The sequence below is a fragment of the Talaromyces marneffei genome, chromosome 4 (genome assembly GCF_009556855.1).
Source record: "Talaromyces marneffei chromosome 4, complete sequence".
In the NCBI taxonomy this organism is placed as follows: domain Eukaryota; kingdom Fungi; phylum Ascomycota; class Eurotiomycetes; order Eurotiales; family Trichocomaceae; genus Talaromyces; species Talaromyces marneffei.
Genome location: NC_072351.1, coordinates 2,058,645 through 2,080,601, shown reverse-complemented (window position 1 = coordinate 2,080,601; position 21,957 = coordinate 2,058,645). Strand labels below are relative to the sequence as shown.

General features: G+C 46.5%; 8 protein-coding genes and 1 pseudogene across 9 annotated transcripts; 6 read left to right on the top strand and 3 right to left on the bottom strand.

The window, feature by feature from the left end:
• Positions 1-699: 699 nt before the first annotated feature.
• On the top strand, positions 700-2,728 carry EYB26_005788 (uncharacterized protein; the record flags this gene model as incomplete). Its single annotated transcript, XM_054265070.1, has 4 exons — positions 700-938; positions 993-1,123; positions 1,181-2,580; positions 2,636-2,728. 4 exons carry the CDS (start codon positions 700-702, stop codon positions 2,726-2,728), a joined length of 1,863 nt encoding a protein of 620 aa, XP_054121045.1.
• Positions 2,729-3,169: 441 nt separating this feature from the next.
• EYB26_005787 lies at positions 3,170-3,254 on the bottom strand (annotated as a pseudogene). Its single transcript has one exon. The product of its transcript is annotated as a tRNA-OTHER (tRNA).
• A 739-nt stretch (positions 3,255-3,993) lies between these two features.
• Positions 3,994-4,813, top strand: EYB26_005786 (uncharacterized protein; the record flags this gene model as incomplete). The annotated part of the gene is made up of 4 exons (XM_054265069.1): positions 3,994-4,013; positions 4,114-4,233; positions 4,289-4,667; positions 4,754-4,813. 4 exons carry the CDS (start codon positions 3,994-3,996, stop codon positions 4,811-4,813), a joined length of 579 nt encoding a protein of 192 aa, XP_054121044.1.
• A 1,638-nt stretch (positions 4,814-6,451) lies between these two features.
• EYB26_005785 (uncharacterized protein) lies at positions 6,452-7,818 on the bottom strand (the record flags this gene model as incomplete). The annotated part of the gene is made up of 3 exons (XM_054265068.1): positions 6,452-7,419; positions 7,472-7,598; positions 7,663-7,818. The coding sequence occupies 3 exons, from the start codon at positions 7,816-7,818 to the stop codon at positions 6,452-6,454; spliced, it is 1,251 nt and encodes a 416-aa protein (XP_054121043.1).
• An 806-nt stretch (positions 7,819-8,624) lies between these two features.
• EYB26_005784 (uncharacterized protein) lies at positions 8,625-10,309 on the top strand (the record flags this gene model as incomplete). Its single annotated transcript, XM_054265067.1, has 8 exons — positions 8,625-8,676; positions 8,733-8,899; positions 8,958-9,065; positions 9,121-9,192; positions 9,248-9,334; positions 9,387-9,653; positions 9,715-10,092; positions 10,148-10,309. The coding sequence occupies 8 exons, from the start codon at positions 8,625-8,627 to the stop codon at positions 10,307-10,309; spliced, it is 1,293 nt and encodes a 430-aa protein (XP_054121042.1).
• A 331-nt stretch (positions 10,310-10,640) lies between these two features.
• EYB26_005783 (uncharacterized protein) lies at positions 10,641-12,092 on the top strand (the record flags this gene model as incomplete). The annotated part of the gene is made up of 4 exons (XM_054265066.1): positions 10,641-10,656; positions 10,716-10,856; positions 10,944-11,591; positions 11,650-12,092. 4 exons carry the CDS (start codon positions 10,641-10,643, stop codon positions 12,090-12,092), a joined length of 1,248 nt encoding a protein of 415 aa, XP_054121041.1.
• Positions 12,093-12,706: 614 nt separating this feature from the next.
• Positions 12,707-13,975, top strand: EYB26_005782 (uncharacterized protein; the record flags this gene model as incomplete). The annotated part of the gene is made up of 1 exon (XM_054265065.1): positions 13,139-13,975. One exon carries the CDS (start codon positions 13,139-13,141, stop codon positions 13,973-13,975), a length of 837 nt encoding a protein of 278 aa, XP_054121040.1.
• A 630-nt stretch (positions 13,976-14,605) lies between these two features.
• Positions 14,606-17,381, bottom strand: EYB26_005781 (uncharacterized protein; the record flags this gene model as incomplete). The annotated part of the gene is made up of 3 exons (XM_054265064.1): positions 14,606-15,154; positions 15,215-17,216; positions 17,344-17,381. 3 exons carry the CDS (start codon positions 17,379-17,381, stop codon positions 14,606-14,608), a joined length of 2,589 nt encoding a protein of 862 aa, XP_054121039.1.
• A 762-nt stretch (positions 17,382-18,143) lies between these two features.
• On the top strand, positions 18,144-21,720 carry EYB26_005780 (uncharacterized protein; the record flags this gene model as incomplete). Its single annotated transcript, XM_054265063.1, has 2 exons — positions 18,144-18,176; positions 18,235-21,720. 2 exons carry the CDS (start codon positions 18,144-18,146, stop codon positions 21,718-21,720), a joined length of 3,519 nt encoding a protein of 1,172 aa, XP_054121038.1.
• Between the last annotated feature and the right edge of the window lie 237 nt (positions 21,721-21,957).

Sequence of the window (21,957 nt, the reverse complement as noted above, 5' to 3'; positions counted from 1 at the left end):
CTAAAAACAATGAAATAAAGAGACCATTGTTCGTGTTACATCTTACATGCCATTTAAAGAAGTTTTACTTAAAGGGGCGTTGTCATTGCGGACAGTCGAGTCCTTCGGCGTGTAACCGCGGGCCCCAAGATCTTATCTGATCAGATTACGTTGTATGGTTCCCGGCGTTTGGTCCCCACCATCGTCGACTTGGAGCTTAGCTAACTTGACTTCGTGCACCGACTTCCACCATCGTTGCCTTTTCATTCATCAACTTGGATTTTAATCTTGCTTAGATCCACACAACTGCTTTTTCGTGCACCCGCTGGGCTAGTTACTAGCAAATAGTGCAAGCACTACTCCGTCCTCCGACCGATATCGTACGCCGTACACCGTTGGCCGCTCTTGCCTCCGGATTAAGTCGGCTTGTCTAGCTTGACTCGAATTCTTCGCTCAGTATAACTATAACCATACCCCATCGGCTTGTCGATCTGGGTGATTGTGATTCATCTCTATTTCTATGTGGTCAACACAACAACTTACCTCCTGAACGTTTCCTATCGCTCGGCTTCCGTTTCCGTCCTCACCTCCGTTACCGTCCAAACCGACCGACACCGATTCACAGAACATACCTCATATGGACTCCACATAAAATCCTGCACATAAAAGGAAACGATACTACCACTTAGTTGCAACGAATGTACTCAACTATTTGTCGGTATGACCTTGTTGGAAACCACCTCGAATATCATTTCGTATGGAACAGTAAACACCGATAATTCGATGGGGGACCAAGAGGAAGACCGGCTACTGTACCCTCATTCGGTGTATGAGCCGGACACTGATATCAGCACTGAGGACGAGGGAAGTACAGAGAGCAATGTGCAGGATGGAGTGAGGAAGATAGAGGCTATTAACCTGACTTGGACGCAGCGGTCTTTGATGATTGCATATCTGGGGTAGGCCACTTCGATGTAAATGGTCGTCGGCAGCAACTGACAGTTTATTTGCAGGATATTTCTCATGGCGTTTTGTACTTCACTCGAAGGCCAAACTGTGGCTTCGCTCGCGGTATATGCTACCAGTTCGTTTAAGAAACATTCTTTGATTTCTACCGTACTGGTTGTACAGAATGTTGTCAATGGTATGTCTGACTCTTATTCCTTTTCGTTTCAAATAACATACTTATAGCTACGGATAGCTGTGATCAAACCGCCCATGGCAAAAGTTGCAGATGTATTCGGCCGGTTCGAAGCATTCTGTGTCAGTATCGTTATTTACACTCTTGGATATATTCAAATGGCTGCTTCGAACAACGTTCAGACATATGCTTCTGCCCAAATATTCTACGCCGCTGGATCGACTGGCCTTCAAATCCTCCAACAAGTATTTATCGCCGATAGTAGCGATCTTTTAAATCGAGCGCTCTTCGCCCTTTTACCCGAGTTTCCCTTCTTGGTCACAGTCTGGATTGGCCCGACAATAGCGGATGCAGTACTCCGCCATTCCTCATGGCGCTGGGGTTATGGTATGTGGGCGATCATATTACCTGCAACATTTCTCCCACTCGCCCTATCATTGCTTTTCAATCAACGGAAAGCCAAGAAGCTGCGACCAATCAAACAGAAACATCGCAAGAAAAATCGCACTTTTTATCAGTCACTACGATCGGTATGGTATGAATTGGATATGTTTGGATTAATCCTTCTTTCTACCGCCGTTTCTCTGTTGTTGATCCCGCTTACCTTGGCCGCCAACTCGAAAAATGGATGGCACGACGATCGTATTATTGTCATGTTGGCTCTGGGCTGTATTTGTCTGGTTCTGTTTTTTGCATGGGAGTCATCGCAGAAACTCGCCCCGAAGCCGTTGCTCTCTTTGCATCTGCTCACCGAACGAACCGCTCTGGCAGGATGCGCATTGGCATTTTTCTACTTTATGGCGTTTTACTTTTCCGTCCAGCCATATCTATATTCCTACTTGCAAGTCGTCCAGAACTACGATATTGCCGTCGCAGGACGGGTTACGCAGACATTCTCATTCACCTCCACAATCGCAGCATTCGTGGTTTCGATTCTGATCAAGTATACTCGCCGTTATCGGATTTTTGTCACAACGGGAACGATTGTGTATATTTTGGGCTTGGTGGCCATGCTGCTCTACCGTCAAGAAGGTAGCTCTTTTCTCCAAATTCTAGGTACACAGATACTCGTTGGCACTGGTGGAGGGTTAGTCAACGTTCCTGTACAGCTCGGCGTGCAGGCATCAGCACAACACCAAGAAGTCGCAGGTGCAACCGCTATATTCCTAACCGCGCTTGAAATGGGAGGTGCAGTTGGAGCTGCAATCTCGGGCGCAGTCTGGACGCATCAGATACCGAAGCGATTGCGCGAATACCTTCCAGCCGAGAGTCAAGACCAAGTCGAAGAGATTTTTGGTAAACTTACTACGGCTTTATCCTATCCGATGGGCTCGGAGACGCGTATAGCGATCAATCGTGCATACCAGGAGACGATGAACAATCTTTTGTGTCTGGCTATTTTGGCTGCTTTGCCGATTATTCCGTTGAGTTTGATTATGAGGGAATATCAACTGGATAAGGTAATCTTTCTCTCAAATATGTACCCGAGTGCTTTTCTTTGCTGACAATAAATAGATGGGCCACACGAGAAAGCGTAGACACTCGGTGCATGCGCATGCGAGCGAAACTTCTGCTCGGCCATCCCTGGAGGACGACAACAGACTATGATGGCATTGATATGGATTTGCATTTTGCATCAAGCATAAGAACATGAATATGAATTACGAATCATGACTGATCCTTGTAGGGTCTTGTGTGTACAGAACAGAAACAAACAGTAGTCGCATAAGAGGATGGGAGATGAAATATGATGTGCTTTTTTTTAGTGTTGAAAAGGTCAATGGTAATAAGTTCAGTCGTAGTAATGACTGTAAAACAACGCGAATACAAACATAGTACCGCTTCATCCAATCTCTTTAGGTCAAGTTGGACGACGACTAGCATCACATCTGATCCGAGACCAGAGTTGTAGAATTGATGCAGCTTCTGGCTACCCCGGGGATTAAGGAGTGCTATCTAGATCTACCTAGCAAAATGAATAAATAGCACAAAAAAAAAGGGAGTCCTCTATCTTTCATGACTGGAAAACCAAAAAAAAAGGTAAAAGAAAGGGAGCAGAGTGGATCGAACACCCGACTTGAAGATGAAAAGCTTGAAACTGCAATCTCCCACTCTACCACTGAGTTATACCCCCGTTGTGCCAGATTTTCGCCGGGATCAGACAATAACTGCTGCATCACGCTGTAATCTTTTGCTGGCTTATCTTTTGGTTGGCGTATTACATTAGTTACTGTATGGTAACATTTGGGACTAGATGAGTATACTCCCTACTGACCGCCTAGATGGCTAGGAGCTGGGACAGACTATACATTGAAGGAGAGAGCCACCAAAGAATACTTAATAATACTTCTACTTCAATATCAGCATGCACACCATACTGAGTTATATACCATTAGACTCTAATCCTAGAAGACGAAGAAGAGTGAGTTCATGAAGATGAGAACCCCACATGAAACTGATACTTGTGAGGAGGTGACTAACGACCAACGGGACTGGGACCACGACTGACTAGGAAAGTAACTAACCTAACCTAACCTAACTACTCCTTGTCTATCTCTCTCACTGCCTCTCTGACACCTCCCCATCACGCTCTCCTCTTCCTTCGCTGCTGCACCCCTTATCTATCCATCTCGCTCTGTGTTTCTCTTCTGTTCATTCTATTTACTATCCAAGGGTCTAGTTTCTTATTCCTTACAACTGCAGCGTCAGGTAGTACGCAGTTGCTACTTGCCTCGCCCCCCTCGGGTTGATTGACCGTTTCAATTCTATTTAATTCTCCTTGACGATTACAACCGCCCCCCTACGTCCCCGCCGACTACTATCGCAGACTAAATCGAAATTATTGATTCGAGAGAAACGTTGGTTTTGAAAATATGGTTGTGGCTACAATTAAGTGCGTTCATTCTGCCGAGCATACAAGTCGCGTTCATGATATCAAGCTTGTGGCGCGCAGCTCTACAGCTCGATTATATATACTGACGGATCGTTATCAGATGTGTCGTCGTTGGTGACGGTGCGGTCGGAAAGACTTGCTTATTGATTTCGTATACGACAAATAAATTTCCATCGGAATATGTTCCTACTGTTTTCGATAATTATGCCGTGACTGTCATGTAAGATGTCCGAAAGAAAAGCGATCCGGTCATCTTTATCTGACAGCATCAACAGGATCGGCGATGAGCCTTATACCCTCGGCCTCTTCGATACCGCCGGACAAGAAGATTACGACCGCCTGCGCCCTCTCTCCTACCCTCAAACCGATGTCTTCCTTGTCTGCTTCTCCGTCACTTCCCCAGCCTCATTTGAGAACGTGCGAGAGAAATGGTTTCCAGAAGTCCATCATCACTGTCCCGGTGTTCCCTGCCTGATTGTCGGCACCCAGACCGATTTGCGAGATGATCCTGCGGTGCGCGAGAAGCTGGCGAAACAGAAGATGCAGCCCGTGCGTAAGGAGGATGGTGATCGGATGGCAAAGGAGTTGGGTGCCGTCAAGTACGTGGAATGTTCAGCTTTGACGCAGTATAAGCTGAAGGATGTTTTTGATGAGGTTTGTTGTCTTTCTACAGATGAGGTGCCGTTGCGGCGGTAGCTGTAGCTTGCAACTTTTTTTTCCGTGACACTGACATCATCTAGGCTATCGTTGCTGCTCTCGAACCCGCCCCAAAGAAGAGACCCAAGTGCGTTGTTCTATAAACAATCGACAGACAGAAAATTCAACAACTTGCGGGGATGAGCCAAACAGAAGAACTGCGAAACAACTACTCTTCAAACCAAATCCGACTCATCAATCACAATACCTTTCCACCGTCCCTCCAACGCAATTGAAACCACAAGTGGTCTGAATGATACGGTTTTAAACCAGATTTGATATCATGTGGCGTCCGGATTTTCATTTTTCTATTTTTGCCCAATTTCCCACTCGTTTTCCTTTTTGTTTGCTCTATCCTGATTCTTTTTTATACTCCAATATCAGTGAACCCAAAGCCAGAGTCAGAAATCAAAGAAACAGATTCAATTTTTTCTCTTCTTCTCCCAGAATCCCTGCCCATGATCGTGCGCCGCTTCAAAGCTTTTTCTATTCTACGTTGATCTTGTCCGTCTGGCGCAGGCTGGTGATGAAGCGAATCCAATCTATTTGATAGAAGAAACAATTACGCCTACTTGCGCGTAAACATGGCCTATGTACATAGCATGGTTCTCCATCCGAATTACTATCAACGACGGGATTTTTTGAACCCGATTGCTCCCCTTTCAGTCAATGTCATTACATTTGGAATATCTAATCTAAAAAATTTCTTTGCATTGCTTGATGTACTATCTCGCCTGTCATGTTATCATTGAAATTTCAGTCATCCCCTGTGCATGTTGTGGAGGTCCTTGCCTTGAATGAGAACGACGAGTGTGTTCAGCTTGTATACATGTATTTTACTTCTCTTTCTTCCCTCTCTTCTATAGTCTGCTTCGGCCGTATTCTCACGGGGCGCTGTTGTATCTGGATCTGGAGACTGTGCAGATACCTTGCTAATAACAACTTGGCGACACTTGTTCCTTTGGATCAGAGGCAGCAAGCAAATTGTCAGGTCCCCTCCGAGTACATCACATGTAATGTTAGGAATCCCGCCTCATTTCGCCAGATAACTGCTGTCATTTCGAATGGCCTCGGCAGACTCGCCATAAATCTGATAATCAATGCGCGTTGGCTGCCTGACATAATAATACCTGGATGACGCGTTATCCATCAAGTCTTTCAAATCTTGAAGCATATAACATACCAGGCATGTTTCGGATTTTGCTCGTCAAGTGTGCCGTCTACATAGCTACATATCCTGATATCGCCATCTTAAACGATATCAGAAATAGAAACACCACATCCCACTAATTTTCTGCGTACTTCTTCCTGGTGTCATAGTTTTTTGGTCAACTGATGACATGCCAGGGCATTGATTCAGACACTGGGAGCGAGACGCTTCATTTTTGGCACCCTTTTTGGTATTCTTGGGTAACATCTCTTGCCTGGGGGTGATTGTCTGGGCATCAATTATTTTGTTGACGTATAATATATTATATGACTGTAGGGTTCTCTGGTGGTCGTCTTCCTTTTTGGATACTTGGCTTTCGTGATTTCACTTTAAGAATATCGCATAAACAACCAACGTCGAGAGGTCTTTTTTTTTTCTCTCGAGTATTCTCAGTTACATGTGCAGTATTGACCAAGAATTCAAATAAACATATGTACTTTATTTCGTATTTTGAATTTATATACGTTAGATACCTGCGAATTCAAACAACCTGACTGATTGCGACTCGTCATTGCATATACGCCTCATATGATCATAACTCATCCTTCCCCTTCTCAAAAACCTCATCATCCTTCTTCCCATACCAGCCACCCAACTCCTTCCCTGACCCAGACTTAACCATGCTCGTAATAATCTCAAACACAACCTGCGCCGCAGCCAACGCAGTCGTTTCTCCCACATTATCATAACTGGGGCTAACCTCCACGATATCCGCGCCCACAAGATTCAACTTCTCGATCCCTCTCAAAATACGGATCATTTCTCGAGTTGTCCAACCACCTGGTTCAGGGGTTCCGGTACCTGGTGCTGTGCCGGGGTCAAGGACGTCAATATCCACCGACAAATAAACTGGTTGATCAGGATCAAGACCAATGCGGTTGATGATTGAATCAATCACGCCGCTTGTACCGATATCATCAATATCATCGGCATGGATACGCATGAACCCCTGCTCAGGGCCAGGGTTGGTATAATCCCCATCATCGATACCAGTCAATCTCGTCCTGATCCCGGCATGCGCAGAGGTAGTATTCGAAATCAACCCTTCGGTGCTGGCAATATGGAAGAAACTTCCATGATTGAACCGAGATTGCTCCGAAAGCCAATACGATGCATATCGCACGGGATTCCAGGTATCCAAATGCGCATCAAAATGCAGAACCGTGATGGGCTTTTGATATATCTGATACAATGCTCGTAGCGCCGGTAGGGCTATGCTATGGTCTCCTCCTAGAGTGACTAATTTCGGTTTTCCGGCTGCTATACCCTTGTTATTTGGGGCTGCGGGTGTCTTTGCAGGACGGGTGCCCAACTCGAGAAAGGCTTCGTACATTTGTCGTTCGGCAAGGGCGTTGTCGAAGGGTGTGATGGGGATGTCGCCGCAGTCGAGGATCGTGGCCCATGATTTGTACGGGTTGATGGCAGCGCGGGCGTTATAGCTTGTTCCTGGGAGTTGGCGGCCGCTGGCGGCGCGGATTGCGCGAGGGCCGAATCGTGCGCCTTCAGTCTGTAAGTAGGATGTTCTCATACACAGATGCTGGAGGAAACTCACCTGGTCGATAACTGACGGCTGTATCGAACGGGGCCCCGATAACAGCAATGTCGTACCGCTCATCCGGCTCAATGAGACATTTGACCGTTTTCATATGCGCAAATGTAGAAATGCCAGAGAATCCCCACTGTTGTGTTTTCAATCGTTAGCACTTGTTCTTTGAGCATTGAGCAGGAACTAGGCATATGTACTTCTTGCTCCCATTTCATCAAAAGCTCCTCCTTTTTGCTTTGTGAAAGAACTATTTCTTCATCTTCACCGTGATGATGGCCGGAGTGGCCCTGTACGCTGGTCGTACCCAGAGCCAAAAGGCCGAGAACGATGACGTTTTTGATAGAGATAGCCATTTCGACAGGGTCGTGAGAAGAATCTCAATTGACAGGGATAAGAAAAAGTGAGGGGAAAACAGGCTTATATGGAGTTATCTAGCCATTGTACAACTTGAACCACCCAGGGCCTGCGTCTATAGTAGAAAAATGGAGAAGAAGCTGTCTGATTGAGTCAGGTAGACTTGGTATAGCATCGACTTTCCTCTTCCGGATATCGGGGGCCCCACCGGACATCTATCTTATCGCGTGCTTATCTGCGCTGTCCGATAGAGATCCCATTACATACGTGCTGTAGTTAGTGAATGGATAGTTAGTTATGAGTATATAGGATGAGTAATAATATAGCAATGATAGTCATCGTTGTCACTAACTAGCGGATTCACTATACACCCTGTATAGTATGTACTCTGTAGTATGTATGTAGAAGAGAAGAAAAGAAAATAATGACTCGCCATTCGATATCTCCACACTAGACCACTTCCGGTATAGCGTACCGTCCATCGTGCAGACTTTCCTTTCTCGATCAGCGCTTGGCTTTTCCATCCTTCATCCTTGGGTTGACTGTAAATGTTTGATTGACAACCCACTTCTACCGGCCAACTAGTAACTGCTTATTCTATCAGATCCATTAATCCGCTCGGCTGTCAACTAACTGTCAGCCTTGTCCGACCTCGTGCGCTATCTCGAACTAACCGATCTCTAGCCACCTGCCCAAAGGAGAAAGAGCAAGCGGTTTGACAGGCTAGCCGGATCAAGTATTTTGTATACAGAACTTGTTCATTCTTCTTTCGTCTTCCATTATTATACCTTAGCGGCATAATGCAATGCGGAGGGTGGTCGTAACCGGTCTGGGAGCGGTGACACCGCTTGGTGTTGGTATGCCTGCTACACCCTTTCTACACCATATCCGATATAGTTCTAATCGTCAAAAGGCATTCGCCGTACCTGGTCCCGTCTCCTTGATGGCCACTGCGGCATCGTGAATGTAGCAGATCGTCATCCGCGATTCGCTGAAATCCCAGCCCAGATTGCCGCTGTAGTCCCTGACGGGACTCGCAAAGAGGGCGGATGGACGGCCTCGGAATGGTTGAGTCGCGATGTACGTATCATTTTCTCCCCTGAAATAAAACTAGACTAGAATGCTGACGATCGCAAAGGAGGAGCGAAAAATGGCACGATTCGCGCAATTTGCTATCGCTGCTACTGAAGAAGCGCTCGAGGATGCTGCGTGGCGACCTACTACTGATGAGCAGCGTGAAGCTACAGTATGCCATTTAGCCTTCCCCTCTGAGTTTATGCTGCAAACGCTGATTGTCGTAGGGGGTCTGCTTGGGATCTGGTATTGGCAATTTTGATCAAATCTATAATACCGTTGTAGATTTTGAGAAAAATGTGAGACCGACGTAGTTGATATGTCTTTTCACAATTTGAACTAATGCTTTAGTAGGGTTATAAAAAAGTCTCTCCTCTATTTGTACCGAAATTACTCATCAATCTGGGAGCCGGACACATTTCCATGAAGTACGGCTTTATGGTGAGATTTTATCATAACCAAAACTTCCGTTTTCAATACTAACGTTATATAGGGCCCAAACCATGCCGCAACGACGGCATGTACTACTGGAGCACACTCCGTTGGAGATGCTGCTCGCTTCATTGCTTTCGGCGATGCAGATGTCATGGTCACGGGCGGTGCTGAATCTTGTATTCATCCTTTGGCAATAGGCGGCTTTGCGCGAGCAAGAAGCCTGGCGACTAATTATAACGAGCAACCTACCAAAGCATCCCGACCATTTGATGCGGATCGACAAGGGTTTGTTGTTGGTGAAGGTGCTGCTGTAATGGTTCTTGAAGTATGTATCCCCCGCTCCTTGAGATGTTATACTTCTATCTTTATTGCTGACAACTATTAAGGAACTTGAACACGCCAAAGCAAGAGGCGCCCATATATACGCCGAATTTAGAGGATACGGCACGTCTGGAGACGCATTTCACATTACCTCACCTAAAGAGAACGGTGCCGGTGCTCTAGCAGCAATGAGAAAAGCGCTCAAGCATGCCAACATCCCCCCCTCGGCTGTCGACTATATCAATGCCCATGCCACATCGACTGTCGTTGGTGATGCCGCCGAAAACGCCGCCATCAAGGCTTTGTTACTAGATAATACAGGAGGACAGGGGAAACAGAAGCCTGCTGATATCAATGTAAGTGGTACCAAAGGTGCCATTGGACATTTACTAGGAGGTTCTGGAGCTATTGAGGCTATCTTCTCCGTTCTGGCCATTCACGAGGTATGGAGCACCTTAATTGGTAATAGATGCCACAACTGACGACTTCATATTATAGAACATTATGCCACCTACCATCAATCTAGAAACTACAACAGCCGAATTCGACTGCAACTACGCTGCAAACGAGGCGCAGGAACGGAAGATAGATGCAGCCTTGACGAACAGTTTTGGCTTTGGAGGGACAAATAGCAGTCTGTGCTTTGCACGATATCAATAACATGTACTATTAGCTAGCTTGTACAATATGTATCAACAATAAAAGAGTAATCCTAACAATTCACAGTTAACAATTATATAGTGTAGCATCACGTGACCACTGGGCACGGAAGCAGGCTGGCCTAATATGGATGATGCTCGATCGATTAAGCAACTCCGCTTTCCCCGGGATATCAAGCAAGCCACCGACCAACCCAACATTTTCTCTTTACTCAACTCTCGCACTAGCCCGGTATCTTGCAATAGTCTCAGGAGACTTATGCACTGGTGCTAGAAATTTTCTTCATTTATCTCTTCGTTCTTGGTGTATCGAGTCTCCTCGTCGAAGGACCATGGCGACGGGTCAAAGTTCGTCTCATGTCTGGCTCAGTGAAGTTTAATCATGCTGATAAGATTCTTTTGTATAGCATCTTCGAGCTCGAGTATTAGTTTTGTGGACGCGTCGGGATACAAGTTCTCCGAGAAAGACTCCAAACCTGGCAAGATCAAGCTGAAGAAGCAGGCTTCTGGAAAGGGCGCCAAGACCGGGAATAAATCGGAGCCACAAGGTCAGCATCATGATCTATACACTTTTCACGTCTTTAAAAAGCGGTCTTTTTTGTGTGTGTTAATATTAACTGTTATATGTGTACTAGGAGGCGATGGCGATGCTCCAGGTTCACCCGATGGCTCTCCTGTCCTTCCACAAATGGACGCCAAAACGATCGCGGCTTTTCCATCCGGCAGACCGCGCGAAGAGGAACTCGAGACCGTGATATGCAAACACTGCAAGCGACCACAGCTGAAATCAACCGCTATTGAACATATTCGGGAATGTCTAAGAGCCAAGCAGGAGAAAGCGCGTAAGAAGAAGGAGGCTCGTGATGCGAAGAATCAAGCCAAGTTCGCCGATACCAAGGATGGCGACGACAAAGATGACGATAAGGATGAAGATGGAATCAGTGGACAAAAAACCGCGAAAAAGGGTGCGGTGAAGGGCATGGCGGATGATGGGCCAAAGAAAGGGAAGAAACGCAAAGCAACAGAGGGCGAAGATGAAAAAGACAAGGAACCGAAAAAGAAGAAAAAGAAGGAAGAGCCGAAACCAAAAGTGCCTAAACCAAAAGGTCCTGTGGATGTTGAGAAACAATGTGGTGTACCTTTGCCGAATGGCTCCCAGTGTGCCCGATCGCTCACTTGCAAGAGCCATTCTATGGGGGCGAAACGTGCGGTTCCTGGACGTTCGCTTCCCTATGATATGCTTTTGCAAGCATATCAGAAGAAGAATCAGGCTCGTCAACAAAGTCAGACTCCTATACCACGCTCGTTCTGTCTGTGGTTGGTGTACTAACTGGATTATAGAAGCTGCTATCGACGCCAATGCCCCTCTGCAAGATGACTTTGAAACCAACGGCCCGGTTGACTCGGATGAAGAGCGTGATGCCGTCATGGCTGCCATCTCACGATCGCGTCCAACACCATTGGCTGTTCATACTCTAATGCCGACCCGAAAAAAGTATCATTACGTACGCATGAAGGAGATGCTTTCAAACGTACTCGGCGGCGTTCGTGGAGGTGGTTTATTCTCTACCGGACCCACGACAAACGGAGAATCAAATGGACTCTTTCAAACTGAGAGTCCAACCATGGCTTCTGCTACTGGCACATCTTCATCTACTTTACAGGATTCGTCTGCTGGCACAGATGCAGCGTCAAAGAAACAGGCTAATACTCAGACTACGCCTATCAACCGTCCTCCGAGTGTAGCCACTACTCCCAAGACGGCGGTAGCAGCTACATCGTAGCAGTAGTTGCCATTCTGTCTTACACCTGACGTTTTTCTCTTCTGCTTTCTCTCTTTTGGATCCGACTTTATTAATGTGATTATTATTCGGTCACGGCGGCGTTACGGGCGGGTGGTTTGATATCGAGAACGATCATATGATACCCTTATATACGCATTGATGTATTCTTATATTTATTATATTTTAGAATTGAATATATTCTTATAATTCTATTCATTTGACTTGGAACAGCCAGGAGATTAGCCTGTCAGATTTCATTTGAGACTCGCCTTGAGCTTGTTTGAGATAAAACCGATTGCTGCCTGAGGCAACGATGAATTCGGGACTTGAAGCTCTCTCTCAACTTCACCTTTGAACATCGCTCATTAATACTTCAACATTTCCGCGCCGACAGATCACACTCACTTAATATAATCGCTTTTGAAAAGCAAATAACTGGTTTAATATCTAATTTTATTTATCTACCTGCCTCGGGTTCATCTCGATCGTTACCTTTCCCTCGGATACCAAACTATTTGCGCAACTGGTCGAGATCAATCCTCACATACAAGTCAGCCAACCGACACTTCACACACGCCCTTAGCCGTGTATATACAGACCCCAAACCCGTCAAAATGGGCCACCCAGTACCCGACCTCGATGAGATAGGCATCAAAGCCGAACCCGAGCTCGCAGATCAATTCCGTCACGAAGTCGCACAGCTCCTCGACCGCAAAAACATCAACTTCCCGGGCGCCCAGCCCGTCTCTTTTTCCGCAAAACACCTCGTCGAACTGCAAAAAGAAGATTACTACGTATGCGAAAAGACCGATGGGATCAGGTGCTTGATGTATTTCACCAGCGGGGACCCAGATTCCGATACGCCCGAGGTTCATTATTTGATTGATCGAAAGAATGATTATCGATATGTGCCGCAATTGCATTTTCCGCTGCCTAATGATGAGACTTTCCAGTCCTTTCATACAGACACGCTTGTGGACGGGGAGTTGGTACTGGACACATACGAGGATGGGTCGACGCAGTTGAAATATCTAGTTTTTGACTGCATGGTCCTCGACGGAAAGAAGCTGATGCACCGAACACTCGACAAACGACTAGCATATTTCAAGGAAAACGTCCTCAAACCTTATAACGCCATGTACAAGAAATTTCCCGAGGAAAAACAACATCGAATATTCGCAGTGGAGGATAAATCGACTCAATTCAGTTATGGTATTGAAATGATGTTTCGCGAAATCATCCCAAAAGTGAAGAAAATTCATGGGAATGACGGGTTGATTTTTACATGTCGAAGCACGCCTTACAAAATCGGTACGGATGAGCATATATTGAAATGGAAGCCGCCTTCGGAAAACACCATTGATTTTCGAATGAGGCTTGAATTTCCGTTGCTAGAACCAGATACAGATGATGAGGCAGATGGGGTCGTTGAACCATACTACGACTATGACGCCATGCCTGTTTTCCACCTTTTCGTCCTCCATAATAACAATGAATATCGCATCTTTAACGAGATGTACGTTACGCAATCAGAATGGGAAGGATTGAAGGCTCTCCAGATACCACTAGACGATACGATAGTTGAATGTTACCAGGACGATCAGGGACGATGGCGCTATATGCGATTTCGAGAAGATAAAAAGGATGCCAACCACATCTCAACGGCGGAAAAAGTCTTAGAGTCGATCCAGGATCGTGTCACGGAGGAAGATCTCATTCGTGCTGCGCCAGCAATCAAAACTGCTTGGAAGAAGCGCCAGGCGCAGGGTGAGCGGAAACCTGGTCCTCCGGCTTCGGTTTCAGCAGCGTCGGCATCGGTATCAGCACCATCAGGAGCGGTGCCCAATGGGAATGGAGTGAAGAGAAAGTTTGTTGAGGAGTAGGCCAAATATCTTTGGCTGTTTCGAAATTTTTTTTTTTTTTTTTTTTTTTTTTTTGGATTTGCTTGTTCTTCTATATTAGCAACTTTATATCACATAATCCATGTACACGGGGTAGATGGATGGTCCCGGTGTTTATTTGATTACGACGAAATGCTTTGCTTCAAATTGCTTTGTCTTTCGAGAATCGCAGGGGTGTTGGTACTGGCGTCAGTCATGGGGCGACTTGGGGTTATTTCTTGGTTTATTAATCCTCCAGCTGCAGTGGAAATCTAGATACATTATCTTCTCCCGCTCGGCAGGTTTGGCTTTTTGTCTGAATCCATTCAACAATTTCACGAAGATAAATGTGCATGCAGATACTGCTGATAATCCCGTCGCCGCCGCAGTGTGAGTGCTGTGGAAATTAGTAGTTTTCATATTATGACATCGTGTAGAGCACATTGGAAATGCCCCAATACCGAATCTACGTCGGTAATCTCGTATTCGGACTGCTCTTCTCTTATTTGAGGAGGACGGCATCAGGAACATCGTCACAATATTTATTCAGGGCAATCATACAAGTAGATACAGTAGTGAATTGAAGACGAAACAAACGCTGGCATCCCAGATATAATGAACACCAATGTGACACTAATACTCAAAATCATCGTCAACACCTCCCTTTCCTGCGGTCTCCTTGGCTACAGCCTCTTGACGACGGTACATCTCCGCCACAGCTCGAGTGGTAGTCGCCTGCTCAGGCTTCTTGTCATCACGTGCTTTGATATATCGAGGGAAACGCAGCGAGATACCCTTGCCATCTGCGCCGGATGTGCCAACAACTTCCTCCGAGGCGGCCTTGTAGCGTGGACTCAAGGTAAGATCTGCAGCTTTGACTTCCCAGACTAGACGAGGTTCGAACCAGACATCTGGTTGGTCTTTGGGGACAGTGGAGTGCTCATAGAAAGGTTTAGGGCGGTCGATGACAAGAGGGGAGAGTTCTTTGTGAAGCTCTTCGAGTAAGGCTTCAGAGAAACCGGTACCGATATTGCAGATTGTTTCAAAGCTTTGCTTGCTAGCATTGTATGCTGCTAATAAGAACGCACCGTAGACTGAAGTTCTCTTTCCTCGGCCAAAGTATGCTCCCAAGACGACGAGGTCGAGGGAGTCACCAAGACCTTGAAGATAATCTTTCTTGACCTGTAAAACCCCCGTTAGAACACCAGTACAAAAATAAGAGTGATGCTGGATTCGATTTACCTTGAGCCAATTGCGACTTCGTTTACTGGGTTCGTAGCCACTTTCTTCCGTGTCAAGCATCTTGACCATGAGACCCTCACAAGATGCTTTCACACTGTCCTCTAACAGACTTTGAATCTCGTCAAGCTCGTTGGTGTTGGAATGTTGAGCAAATGCGAACTCGCCCTCAGTGGGCTGGAAAGCCTCATGCAGGAGCTGGCGACGCTCACGAAGAGACTTTTTCACTGTTGGTTCGCCATTCAAGAACAACAGATCGAATGCAAAGACACAGACTTTGACTTTGACATCTTCGGCCTTGACGTCTTTTCGCTTTCGGGTCATCAATTGCTGAAATGGAAGCACCTTCTTGTTTGCCATATCCCAGGCAACTGTTTCACAGTCGAGAACAAAACTAGAAACACCTGGCTTAATCCAGGTATCAAGCTTTGCCAAGATATCGGGGTATTTCTTGGATAGATCTTCTGAATTTCGCGAGAAGATTGAACTGAGGCCCTTGGCATCTTTCTGGAGAGTGGTGGCTGCGTTAGGAAATTGATGAATTGAATCCGGTGAGACGTAGTGGATTTGAGCTCGTTCACCATCATATTTATATTCACAGGTGAACTCTTTACCCTCGAATCTGTTTAGGACTTCAGTGATGGACTTGGTTGGCTTAGCCAACATGGGCTTCAACGGGACACCAGGCTGTAGCTTGCAGACATCTGGTAGATTGAAAATACCCTCTTTCAACATAGCGGGAATAATGACTTCATAAGCTGGAAGTTCGCTATACACCTGCTTTAGCAGAGACTCTCCCTGCGCAAGGCGTTCGGCGCTGGCAGACTTTCCGCCTTCGAGTTCTGCTTCATGGGCAACCACTGCTTGGGCAAGAGCAACGAGAACCGTCTTCTCAGCTAGACCGAGTCTCAGCTTTCCTTCAAGAAATCTGATGAGGAATTTTGCTTCACTTGGGCCTCCTTTATTCTGCTTGATATCAATTCCCTTGGCTCCCTTGCCTGCCGTGGCGGCATCAGCTGCTGACAAAAGTTTTTTGATACCTGAAATCTTCTTGTCCTGAGATCCATGGCCTTGAACCTTGGCAATCGCGAGCAGGCCTTCGTGGACGCCCCTGACGGTCAGCGGTTTTGGTTTGAACATGGTAGGCTGGTTTGATCGGCTTTTTGCTGCAACCAGGCCCAGATCGCCAATTTCATGCTGATCAGCTTTGATCACGGCCAAACTTCGTCCGGTGGTTTCTCCAATTGCTTTCATGATCAAAGACTCTCCAATGCCCAGTTCGATACCCGAATAGTCAGCTGCCAACTTGTTAATCATCAGCTGAACAGTTGGTAATAAATCCTCCGGTGTGAGTCTAAGGACCTGTCGCAGGAAAAGCGAAGCATGCGCCAAAATTATCAAACGCTTGGTCGTCATTTCTATAAGAGAAAATGTCGTGCAGAGAGCGGCGTATGGAACAGGCTCACCCGCCTTCCAGTCAGGATACGGATCGTTGCCGGTGCTTTTTAGTGTTGCCTGAACCTTCTCAATCTGCTTCTTCTTGATTTCGGGTTTCTCATCTTCATCCTCTTCGCTGGCGGAGGGGTCTTCTGCTGGTTCATCGGCGTCTTCTTCCACGGGTGTCACTTCACCAGAGGCCTTTTTCGATACCTTAGGCGACGATGGACGCTCGGCGACGATTTCTTTGGCAGACTTCCTGGGACGGGGGCTTTTGGCGTTCTTCCTCCGTTTCTTGGTGGCGGGCTGGATATCTGAATCATCGCTTTCTTCTGCTTCCGCAGACTGGTCTCTCTTGACACCTTTTGTAGGCGATGTCGACCCATTGTTGGCTGCGCTTGCGTCTCCATTCAAGTCCATGTCATCTTGGCCCTCACTTTCTTTCGGCTCCTTCACGGGCTTGTCACTCGTGGTTTTTTCTTTTCTCCTGTTCCCATTGGAGAAGGACAGTGTGGTTTGACGCTTCGCGGCATCTGTGGAATTTTGTCTGTCAGACCCGAAGAATTTCCTGTTCGTCCATGAAATCTTTTGTCAGCCTTGGTCAACAATCGGCATCGTCTACTATCACTATCGCGCTCTAGTAGTACAGCGACAACCAGACGCACCAGATCGTGGACTGCGGATCTCTGACATACCCCAGCGTAGCTTGCCTCGTGCCAGTCTTTTCCGGCATATTTAATATTGGACGTTGCGTCCACACCGAAATGTCACGAAAACGCACTGTCTGATAACTTATTGTCGAGATATTTACCGGTGTAGTCGCATGAATGAAATCAGATCGTCTCGAAAGGAGGCTAGAAAGTGGACCGCGATTCCTTGAACTGGGAGAGGACCAATGCAGGACAGAGAAACGCAAGGATTGCCGCATAGAAGAATATATCAATTGTTTGAAAGAAATAGGAACCACAGAGTTGAAAACCTCCAGGGAATGCTGGGGGAGATGAGATGCCTTTCGGCGTGAATGAGGCTGTAACGTCCTTTCAGCCTGGGAGTCTCCCAAACTTTCTGAGACGCGTCAAGGGAAGTGACGCGTTAATTAGTTATGGCGTCACGTGCGGTGCTGCCTAGAATGTCGATTGTTGTTCGCGAATAGCTCAGCAATCAGTCATCGTACAAGTAATTGGAATTATCAGGAGTGTTTATTTGGGATATTCTACTGAGAAGTAAAATAATATCTCAATTGCTTTTAATGAACACATTCAACTTTCTTGCCTTGGAGGTTGTAATGCAACAACAAAGGCGGTCAGTATCATAAAGACCGCCTAAAATAAATACGGCAGAAAATGTGACGGGATAGAAAGAGATGACATGTTTGGACTCTTTTGAATGCTACAACTACGGTGAATATATTCTCTTATTCATTGAATTGGTGTCGCGGATGGCTTGACAAAATAAACTGTCCAATATTTTTCCATGTATATGAACTAGGCAATCAATGGAAGCTCAAAGACAGGAAGCGTTCAGGAAGGTAGGCCGCTCCTGCGTTTTTCTATGCATCGAAATGTATCTAACTTGACATCATAAAGCTTCGCCCTGTATGCGTCGCGCTGAGCTCCGCAGCTTTAAGTTTCCGTACACGACAGAACCAGCCTAGTGATGTCCAAAAAGCACTAGATGAGTTGTACGCTGTACTTGAGCCTTTGGGAGGTGAGGCTGCCCTGGACGTAAAACTCGCCGAATATGTTTTCTTCCCTCTGTCGCAAGTGTTCAATCAGGCACAGGCTCTACCTCAGAGATGCCTAGAGGTTGCAGTCAAATGCATTACAGTCCTTGTCACGGAGGGATGGCGAACTCAGTTAGCCCCCGAAATGGGGAAACAGTTGCTCATTCTCATGACCATTCTGGTGGGAGGTACGCCAGCCCAGAACCGGGGACAGGTAACTCTAAAACCGGAGTCGGAAGAGCTTTCAGTTGCAAGTTTTATATGCATGGACTCTATCTTTCAAATGCTCCAGGGTCCAGTAGCTGAACGCACCATATTCAATGAGATCGGTTCTGCTACGATCATTGATCAAACTGTCTATCTACTTCTGGAAGGTATTTCAGAAGGGGCTTCGGCTGATGTCCAAATAGCAGCCCTATCCGCACTTCAATCTCTTTTCAGCCGGGTCACAGATAGAGTCATCTTGGCAAGTATAATGCCTCGTGTTGTCTCAGCCTTGACAAAAATCGTGAAACCTACCACCAAGACCCGGAGGAGCTTCAAAGTCCTAGAGGGATCCCTTCGGTTATTGGAGAGTATTCTTAGGAGTGTTCTCAATGATGAAGCTGTGTATGGAGAACAGCAAAAACAAAGTAAAGATGAACCAGGCGACAAACTAGTCCTTGACGAATCATGGCTTAAAGCAACGACTGGACAAATCAAGCTTGCTTTAGCAAATGTGATTCAAATTAGACAGCACGAACGACAAGCAGTGCGCGATGCTCTTCTCAATCTCTGTGTGATGATAATAGAAGAATGTCCAAAGTCTTTGAAGGAATCACTGTCTCTCATCGTAGAGACCATGGTGGTACTCTCAGATGTTGACGATGCTAACACTCCGAACGATGCCTATACCTCATTGCTTCATCTAGCTACGGTACAAGGTCAAACTGTGGACGTCCTCAAGGATCTACTTTATATATGGACGACTTCCTTTCAGAGGATCATGCAAAGCAATGACGAAGCTGCCAAACAAAGGGCTATCAAACAAATCGCCATCGCTTTCCAAATTCTCTCGCAAGTACAATCGAGTTCAACTTTACTAGAAAGCAATGTCGCGCTTGGGCTTTGCGATAGTGTTGCGGCAGTCGTTCAATCATCAAAATCAGTGCCTATGCCTGTGACCTCTTCTTCAGGAGGTGGTCTCGAACTTGCTGTTTTAGGCAGACAGAATACTTCACAGATGTTTCCTCCGGTACTTCTCGAACATCGCAGTCAGCAGCAGACGCTGGCGGATATGACATCCATGGTGACAAGGCTCAATCGCACACAGTCGGGCGAAACCATTACGAGATATATTATCAACCAAGTTTATCAGGCTTCTGGTGATACCATAGTTGCACCTTTATGGCTGGCCTTGCAGTTCTTGAGATCTGAAGGGTCAAGTGGCATCGACGAATTCCTCAATTTTGATACTTCTTCCACCGTTCCGTCTCGAACCACAATGATCGAGGAACTCTATTCCATTGCTCTTCCAACTTTGAACGAGCCACCATCGACCGAACCAAGGGACTGGAGGGTCTCTGCACTTTCATTAGAAGTCGTGGCTTTGCAAGCCCAACAACTCAAAGAAGACTTTCGGCCGGAATTGATAGATGCCTTGTATCCGGTGCTGCAATTCCTTGCTTCGAACAACACTAACCTACAGACGCATGCTATGGCGTGTTTGAATATAATCACACAATCCTGCAATTACCCAGATACACGCACAATGCTGATTGAGAACGTCGACTATCTAGTCAACGCAGTGGCTCTCAAGCTCAATACGTTCGACGTCTCGCCGTATCCCCCACAAGTTCTTTTGATGATGGTCAAGCTTTCTGGGGCCGGTCTTATACCATACTTGGATGATCTTGTGAGCTCTATTTTCGGCATTCTTGATATGTATCACGGATACCCCAGGCTTGTGGAATTGCTGTACTCGAGTCTCGCTGCGATTGTTGAAGAGGGTACCAGAAGCCCTGAATTGCTGGCGATCACCGGGGACGGTCAAGAAAACCTCGTAGAGCACAAAAAACAGGCATACGATCCACTGTCAGTAACAAGATTGGTGAATGATATTTCTCGTAGGAAAATCAAACGAGCACGTATCGAAGAAATCGACTCCCAGCTAGACGAAGAACTATTGCCACACCCTCGACGTCCTTGGACACGCGAACTAGACGGACCTCCGCTTCCCAAAGAAGACGAAGACAAAAACATCGAAGAACTTCTCAACGAGACCATCAACCCTCTAGACGAGCCTGACGAATCTCTCCCTCCACCCAAAGATCCCGAAGACGCCCCCAAGCCTCTCAGCAAATCACACAATCTACTCCTACAAATAGTCAAATCTATACCTCCACATCTAGGCTCACCCTCGCCCTTCCTGAGGCGATCACTCTTATCCCTTCTCAATCAGGCTCTCCCCGTCTTGTCGAAAAATCAGACAAGTTTTCTCCCGCTTATCAATGAGTTATGGCCGCCGGTTAGTTTACGAATTGCGCCTCCTTCTGCCACAGGGTCGGCGTCTATCTACCTTACAACAAAGGCATCGACGACTTCATCGTCGACGGATATTATCTCTCGAACACCCAAACCAGACGATGACAGCATAATCAAAGAAGAAACATTCGTCACCGCCGCAGCCTGTGACGCCGTGACCAGCATGTGCGAACTAGCAGGTGACTTCATGGCGTCGCGCGTAGCAGGCGAATACCCACGCTGGCGCCGCTTATATCTCGACAACTGGAACAAAGTCCTAGTCGACGTAGAAAGGAATCTTGAACGCCAATCCAGATGGCAACAGAAATCAAAGGATACATCATTGGCGTTGTTCAACCCTGCGATTCCGGACCTGAGTTTGTCCAATAGAACCGCCCGCTCTTTTACACAACATCATATCCTCTGGCGCTCCCTTCTGGCCTTGTTCGTGAATGTGCTCGCTCACGTGCGGATTCCACTGTCTATCGGCGATGAACTCTGCGAGTTTCTTGGAGGATGGATTATGAAATTCGTCGGACCAAAATACTACTTTTATTATTACAATCGGATTACATCCCATCAGGGGCAGCAGCAAGCTATCCAACAACTCCCCGAAAGAGGAGAAGAGGATATGCACCTTGTCAATAAGGCGTTGCAGGCGATGGAGGCATGGAATAAGGACCTGACGTGGTTTATTTTTTGGCAAGGGTTGGTATCTGAAAATGCTACGGCGACTGCGATGCCAGGAGAGGTAGATCGTTGGCAATTGCCAAAGGACCTGGGACGGTTTAATGACAATGCTGTTAAGGGAGAGAGATGGAAGTTTGCGTCTGTAGAGGTCGTATAGTCTTTAGCCTACAAGGGGTGAGGTGCACGATACTAGCATACATTTAGATACCATGACTACGATTGAAATGCATATTCTCAAATGAGTGGAGAAATTTGATTTGTGATTAGTTGTCCCCTTTTCGCACGAGAGATCACAGTCAACTCAAACATAACAAGCAATATAGCAATATCAACCGAATCATCATCTGTCGTAGACAAGATGACACCGAGAAGAACAACAAATTGAGTTAGATTG